This window comes from Festucalex cinctus, chromosome 1 (genome assembly GCF_051991245.1).
Source record: "Festucalex cinctus isolate MCC-2025b chromosome 1, RoL_Fcin_1.0, whole genome shotgun sequence".
NCBI classification, from domain to species: Eukaryota; Metazoa; Chordata; class Actinopteri; order Syngnathiformes; family Syngnathidae; genus Festucalex; species Festucalex cinctus.
In genome coordinates, this window is record NC_135411.1 from 60,002,181 (window position 1) to 60,010,252 (window position 8,072).

General features: G+C 41.1%; 1 protein-coding gene and 1 long non-coding RNA gene across 4 annotated transcripts; one reads left to right on the forward strand and one right to left on the reverse strand.

Annotated features, from left to right (window-relative positions):
• The first annotated feature begins 193 nt into the window (after positions 1 to 193).
• cbln12 (cerebellin 12) lies at positions 194 to 5,908 on the forward strand. Its single transcript, XM_077498196.1, has 4 exons — positions 194 to 348; positions 809 to 1,310; positions 5,113 to 5,232; positions 5,312 to 5,908. The coding sequence occupies exons 2-4, from the start codon at positions 1,041 to 1,043 to the stop codon at positions 5,507 to 5,509; spliced, it is 588 nt and encodes a 195-aa protein (XP_077354322.1). The 5' UTR covers positions 194 to 348; positions 809 to 1,040; the 3' UTR covers positions 5,510 to 5,908.
• On the reverse strand, positions 717 to 7,972 carry LOC144002738 (uncharacterized). 3 transcript variants are annotated; one of them, XR_013278804.1, is made up of 6 exons: positions 7,763 to 7,972; positions 7,008 to 7,055; positions 5,297 to 6,213; positions 5,077 to 5,210; positions 3,049 to 3,134; positions 717 to 1,266 (listed from the first exon to the last, which is right to left on the reverse strand). It is a non-coding gene; the product is annotated as an uncharacterized LOC144002738 (long non-coding RNA). The 3 variants fall into 3 exon arrangements; XR_013278805.1 differs by lacking the exon at positions 5,297 to 6,213; XR_013278806.1 differs by lacking the exon at positions 3,049 to 3,134.
• Between the last annotated feature and the right edge of the window lie 100 nt (positions 7,973 to 8,072).

Genomic DNA, 8,072 nt, shown 5'->3' on the forward strand with positions numbered 1-8,072 from the left:
AGAAAACGTCTTAACTTATGCTATCATTCACTCAGCTACTCAAGCTCTTCCCTTGAAACAGCTTGGATGCTCAATTACTTTGATATTTTTGAAATTTCACCGTGGCAGTGGGTGGATGTAGCATGGAGAATGAGAGAGGCGGCGGTGAAGTGGGGGTGGCAGAGTGAGATAGGGATAGAGATAGAGAGGGAGAACGAAACGAGAGAGATGATCACATATCCGTCTTGGCTCAGATCTGACTGGTGTGTGGAATTATGTGAGGAACGAGGAGGAAGAACAAATATTTTTGTTCATTGCTTTCCCAGAGCTTGGAGTATAGCAGACAAGATTTCTCAAAGGGGAATACAGGTGACATGACACTTTTTTGTTGTTGTTGTTGTTTATCATTCATAATGTTAGACCACTTAAGTTCCCATCATTTTCAATTGAAAAGCAGAGCATGTATCAGTTTGAACTTGCGCATCTTCTAATCTTTCGAAATACTTCTAACAGTCAACTAGTTTGACTATAGAGCTCGGAGAGAACGTAAAACTGGTCTATGTTTAATTTTGCGGTGTGAAACAAGTGGGAGTGTGCGTGCACCATGTGAGGAAATGCATGTTGAGCGAACGGCGTTAGGTGGGAAGGAGCAACGTGTAGAAGACAGATGGTCACTCAGTGGAGTTGTTCCTCCACCCCCTCGCTTTTTTCTGCCTGCCCCCCCTCCACCTCGGTCTTGTGCTCGTGTTATCAAATGCATGCATCTTTCGCAACCATCCTCTGCGCCATCAACATTTTGCTCATCCTGTCAAATTCTTTCCATCCCCAGATACTTTTCATCTGCCTTGTCAGGTTTTTTTTGCTGAGGAAGTCAAGTTGAAGAGACCAGAGGTCTACTTGTCAACTATTCTGCTGAGGCCTTCTCATACCGCAACAGAGCGATTTGGGACTTTGGACTGGCACACAAGAAACTTTAACCACAACGAGGAATGAACAACTCTGAGCAGTGACGGCGACAACCTTATTTTAACAATAATTGGCTAATCGTACAAGAATCAGTCATGCTTACCTGTGATCTTACCGTACTGTTGGCTCTGCTGCTGTTGTGGGCGCCACCACGGGCCAGCGGGCAGAATGACACAGAGCCCATCATTCTTGAGGGGAAATGTTTGGTGGTGTGTGACTCCACACCGTCGTCGGAGCCTGCTGGGAACGCTCTGGGCATGTCTGTCCGATCGGGCAGCGGTCGAGTGGCTTTCTCTGCCAGCCGCCAGACCAACCACGAGCCTACAGACATGAGCAATCGCACAATGATCATCTATTTTGATAATGTAAGTGTGCATGCAAAATTTGCAAGGTTGGAAATTTTGGGGGAAACGTGACAATAAAGTGACAATTTTTGCAGGTTAGTCTATAAAACCAAAACTTGAATAAAAAAATGGGAGTTTGAAATCCAGACTGTGTGGAATTTGCATGTTCTCCCCTTGCTTTTGTTAGGTTAATTGATGACTATAAATTGTCTTTAGGTGTGAATGTTTTGTATATTGCTGGCATCGGGCCAAAACCTCATAAGTCACAATTGGGTAAAATTCAGATAAATTCATATATATATATATATATATATATATATATATATATATATATATATATATATATATATATATATATATATATATATATTTGTATGTATGTATGTGTATATATATATATATATATATATTTGGTCTCCGGTTCGAGTCCAGGCTCGGACCTTCCTGGGTGGAGTTTGCATGTTCTCCCCGTGCCCGCGTGGGTCTTCTCCGGGTACTCCGGTCTCCTCCCACATTCCAAAGACATGCATGGCAGGTTAATTGGGCGCTCCGAATTGTCCCTAGGTGTGCGTGAGTGTGGATGGTTGTTCGTCTCTGTGTGCCCTGCGATTGGCTGGCAACCAGTCCAGGGTGTACTTCGCCTAGTGCCCAGAGCCAGATGAGATAGGCGCCAGCAGCCCCCGCGACCCTTGTGAGGAATAAGCGGTCAAGAAAATGGATGGATGGATATATATTTGACTCATTTAGCCAGTTTCAGCAGTAAGAAGATAAAAAAAATGTCTATAATTATCTCATTTGTTCCCAACAACGTATAAATACGTTCTATTTTAAATATTACCATGCTCCCATAGACGTTTTTTTTTTTTTTTTTTTTTTATGCTAGAGTATACGGAAGGCTTTGATGCAGCCTCTGAAGAGAATGATTGAAGCAATGGTAGTTATTATAAAAAAAAAAATTAAAAAAAAGGACAGCGGCACGGTGATTAACTGGTTAGCACGAGCGCCTCCCAGTACTGCGGACTCGGGTTCGAGTCCAGGCTTCGGCCTTCCTGGGTGGAGTTTGCATGTTCTCCCCGTGCCCGCGTGGGTCTTCTCTGGGTACTCCAGTCTCCTCCCACATTCCAGACATGCATAGCAGGTTAATTGGGCGCTCCGAATTGTCCTTAGGTGTGCTTGTGCGTGTGGTTGGTTGTTCGTCTCTGTGTGCCCTGCAATTGGCTGGCAACCAGTCCAGGGTGTACCCCGCCTACTGCCAAGAGCCAGCTGAGATAGGCGCCAGCACCCCCCACAACACTTGTGAGGAATAAGCGGTCAAGAAAATGGATGGATGGATGGAAAAAATGGACAGCAGGTGGCAGCAGAGTATAAGAGATCAACCAGGGCCATGTTGCAAAAAGGCTCAATTACTCACAATTCTAAAAAGATTTGTGAATAATGATGAAACTTAGCTATAATCTAATGCCAATTGCTGTATAACGGAAACAGATACAAATATACTGTTTTTCCTGACAAAAGAAGAAACTCTAATCTTTCTTTTGGTAGGTTCCATGTTTTTATAGCAATAGAACACAATATGCTGTAGGGCTTGCAACAAAATCAGTCAAAATCCAGTAAAACAGCCGGCAGCGAAGGGGGTTGCTTCAGTGAAAATGGCCTGGAGTGAATGAGTTCATTTGATAACTTCTTTATTTTTTATGAACAATTAATACCTTTAAAATTTCATTCTGCTACTTGCTGTCGACTAAAAATGACATCACACCTGCTGATGAAACAAGTAACGATTGTCTGGCAACCAGTCCAGGGCGTAGCCTGCCTCCAAGTCAGCTCAGATTGACTCCAGCTCACCTAAGACCCCAATAGATAAGATGTAGAGAAAATGGATTGATGCAAATACTGTATTAGTTTGTGTATCTACCTGAAGTGATGATGATTATTAAGTTTGTATATAACACTCGGGTATATTCGCTAAGAATGCTCTGCGTCCGGTAATAGTGCGAAATATTGCACAACTGCACCCGCAGTCTGCGCCCAGTGACCAACCTATTCACTAAGGATATTGCTCTAATCATATACCGGCGCAAACACGCCCACAAAACTGACAGCTTGGGGCAAATGTGCACCTGATTTACCACACATGGCAATGGATTTTTGCCAAGAACATGGTTGTTATTAGTAACAATTGCGAGAAAGATGACATTATCAGAAAGCGAGGTTGGACCGAGAGTAAGCGTTTAGAGCGCCATTAAGCTGTACAGAGCATGGTGCGATTGTTTTTAAAAATATATATTTTCAGATGTTGGCGTGGGCGTACAATATGCATCTGGCACGTAAAAATGATCGTAAAATGCCTCCCCGCCATTGCCGACCAGCCCGGGTTACGTTATGTGTCCTAAACCAACATAGAAAAATCTCTCTCTCTCTCTCTCTCTCTCTCTCTCTCTCTCTCTCTCTCTCTCTCTCTCTCTCTCTCTCTTTCTCTGTCTCTCTGTCTCTCTCTCTCTGTCTCTCTGTCTCTCTGTCTCTGTCTCTCTCTCTCTCTCTCTCTCTCTCTCTCTCCTCTCTGCGTGATCATGTTGTGCCGCAAATGGCATGCACTGCTGTCATGATCCCAGGATCGAGGTTGCGTCAGGTTAATACATGCTTTCCAAAAACGTTATTTGCGTCACGCAAACTACATGTGGTTATTTGCGCTGGCGTTAGTGAATTAGACGCTGTATATCAGAGTCTCATTTGCATTGGGGTGGGCATATTTTGCGTCAAATGTATGCAAATGACCTAATTTACATACACGCAAATAACACAGTGGCGCAATCTGGTTGGCAGTGCACTTAGTGACAGATTTCATCTGCACGTGTTTAGTGAATTAGGCACTCCCGGATTGCTCCATTTTTATGGGTTAGCGCCGTGCAAAGGCGACGCAATTCCTTCGTGAATAGGCCCCTTAGTGTTTACTAATTAATCCCCGCCCCACCCCCCTTTTTTTTTTGATTGTTGAATGTTGTGAATATTGAGTATTTCTTCCACCATGGAAAGTCTCTAATGTAGTTTTAAACAAGTATTGGACAATTTCACCCTTTTAAAAAGTCCTGGGAATTTCTAGCACAATCTAGAACACAAGTGTCAAACTCAAGGCCCGTGGACCAGATCTGGCCTGCCACTTCATTTTACGTGGCCCCCAACGGCAAATCATGAGCATTGATTTCCTTTTTTTTTTTCCCCTAAAATGCTACAATTGAAAATGATCTTATTTCTTAGTAACATTGTGATATTGCAAGCACTTTTGTTAACAAATCATTTTTGAAAATAAATTGAAAATTAGTTGAACAACATTTTTACTGGCTTCTGATTTCAGAATCAGTTATCCATCAATTTGTCACGTATGTGTTACGATTAGGCAATCATACATCTACAGTGTATATGCATTCAGTCTGTGACCCATAACAATAATGAGTTTGACACCTTTGATCTGCAGCATTTTAATAATTTATGCTATTAAAATGTGTTGAATTACATTCTTTTATGATTTTTTTGTGTCATTACTATCACAGCTAAACGAGCCCAACCCAACAATTATCTTAGTATTTTATCACGGCATAAATAATTTGGTTTTAATTGATGCATTTATAGATCGATTCAATGCACTGGATAATAGTTGACCTATTACCGGTACATAAAATTTAACTTAGCCTACAGTGATATTTTGAGGGCGGAAAATGTAAGCTGAGTTTATCACTGCATTTGTGTAATATTTTGGAACCTGTAAGGCAGTATTAATGCGGCATTTTACCTTTCCATCCTTCATCCTTTCATGATGTCAATTCAGATCTTGGTGAATGTGGGCAGTCATTTTGATCAGGAGAGCAGCGTCTTCCTTGCGCCAAGGAGAGGGGTTTACAGCTTCAACTTCCATGTTGTGAAAGCCTACAACAGACAGACCATTCAGGTAAGTCGCTCAGCTGCGATGTTGACTGTACGTAACCGCTGAGCTTCAGAGTGTAAAAGCAGACCACAATTTCTCCCAGGTGAGCTTGATGGTGAATGGCTGGCCGATGATTTCTGCTTTCGCCGGAGATCAGGACGTGACCAGGGAAGCAGCCACAAATGCTGGTTTGGTGATCATGGAGAAAGGGGACAAGGCCTACCTCCGACTAGAGAGGGGTAACCTGATGGGAGGCTGGAAATACTCCACCTTCTCTGGGTTCCTGGTCTTTCCCTTGTGAGCAAGCTAGAAGCTAAATTGTTGTTATACTGATAGAAGGAATTTTATTGGAGCTGAGAGAAAATTTTAACTTTGTGCAAAGTTTCAGAAAGCAAAACTATACTGGAGAGAAAAGGGAACGGGCGTATAAGAAACAGTGAACTATATTTATTTTGCTTATGTGTATACTGTACTATTTATTGAGTTTGTATGACTGATACTACAGTAACATTATAATGTACATTGTGGGCTTCTTTGCAATTGTGACGGTTTATCTTTCTGTTAAATGTTTGAGTAAGTGCTGTTATGACTATATCTCGCATTGCTAAGCATATTTATGCCTGCATCAGATGTTTATTTACACATAAATTTCTATGACAAACTCATATTAAAAATATACTACAGTGTATAAAGTTGGTTCAGTGGGTCCTTCTAATCTAGCTAGCACCTACAGCATGTATTGTCCAATTGTATCTGCATGTCAATATCTCTCTTATAAACAAATAACAGATCAGGCTAAATATTATTATGCCTCCCTCTCAGGGCACTGTAGTCATTGCCACAGCAGCTGTTTGTAAATATAGCTCCCACCAGCAGAGTCGGCGTTGGCGTGGACCTAGCAGTGCAGCATGGGGCAGAGTAAGCATAGAGAAACGCAAATATCCTCCTTGCAGGGCCGCAGACAGATGGAGCCATTGGCGAGCGGCAAGGTTCATCTCTGCAGGGCTGCCGCAGATAAAGAGTGGTGTACTGTCACATATAGTCACTTACGCTTGCCTGGTTTATCGTCACAATCGCTACCTACTTCTTTTCAATTGCAAATACGCTCACATTAAATGGGAAAGACGGTCCCATGATTTCAGGAGAGGCCTTTCTAGTATTGCCACAAGTAAGATATAAGTAGAAGTAATTTGTAGTGTCACATTAATGTAGTTGAAGTAGTATTAATTATAATAGGGTTTTTTGTGGCTTTTCTGACAATTTATATGCCTCTCTTCACAGCAAAATATACAAATCCCAGTTCTATCTCATTGACTGACTAAAAATAGGTTTCGAATTTAAAATTAAGTGGCATAGTATGAGTATTTATTTCGGGTTCTATTTGTAAAATGGAATCTATCTATCAAATACATACTCTTTTAGGTGAAATTTATGGTTAAATCAAAATGCACTCTAACCTTTACATGTGAATTTATTTGACCTCTGAACTTCTAACTGAACCTGTCAAACTTTTCAATGTTTCAGTATGTTTTGCACAGCTTGCTGTTCTGTTCAAGGAGCTAAATGACAAACGTCACAGCAGGTGTTTGATCTGACCATGAATTGTTGATCAACAGTAGGCTACTTTGCCATGGCAAGGCTTTAAATAAGGCGTTGTCAGAGTGAAGCGGCCACTGAATGTAGAGTCAAACAGATGGAATGGAAGAGTAGAGAGTATACGCCCTTGGACATTTTAGTGGATAAAATACCTGTTGTGAATTCTGACATTTTCGTGAAACTTGGCAGAAATCTATATTCACCTTGCAGATGGACTCCAGTACACCCGCTGTGACCCCAGTGAAGATTTTCTGTACATAAAATGAATGGGCTATTTAAAAAACAAAACAAAAAAAACAAAACAAAACATATAATTGCCTGAAGATGTTGACATGTTAGCCTACATACAAGAACTCTACTTCAAAGCTGAGATAACACGTTGGAGTTTTCTATGTAATCACATCCTTTTATGCTGTTTCGCAACAACAACAAAAAAAGGTTTATTGCAGATAATTTTTGTGGATGAAGCCTTAATTTACGTTATTTCATAAAGATTTCCTTTTGTTTTTCCTCTGATATAAATTATCCAATTAGTTAAACAAATAAGAAACTAGAAGTCTTGCACCACTTACTCAGTACTTGAGTGTTTTGTTTTTTTCAAGAGTCATTTCTTACTCTTGTTCTAGTAATTATTGGGAGGACTACTTTTTACTTTTATCAGTCAGATTATTCTATAACGACAGTTCAGTTGCAACAGGCTACTCAATCCTACTGACCTCCCGACAATAATTGCAGTGTCTGCATTACGTCAGTAGGGGGCGCTAATCCCTCAATCACGAGATGAAACTGTAATGCTGTACACTACAGTATCATTTCGCTGCCCCGATAAACGAAAGGTAAAATGTAGTAATTTCGTTGTATGAGTCTATCAAAGTCAGAGTGTATATATTTGTTATATTTTAATAAAATCACTGCGCGATATCACACGGGGTTTCCATTAAACGATCGACGTAAGCACCTTGTATAAAAATGCAGCAAAAGAGAGACGATGTATTATAAAAATGGACCTCCGACATAATTCCGATTATAACGTTGATATTTCTATAACACATGTTTAAATATAAATCGTCTCTCTGGCATCGTCTTCTCATATGAGCATCGAGGGCAGTAAAACAGCAGTACGGACGACCACTTCAGTCAAATGAGCTCAGCTAGGCCGCATTTAGTGTTCCTCAACCGAACTCGATCTCATCCCGCCTAACCGTGGCCAAACCTTGCATGACGGGTGCTATAACCAATAAGATCGTCGCGTGCTTCCGGCTCGGAAG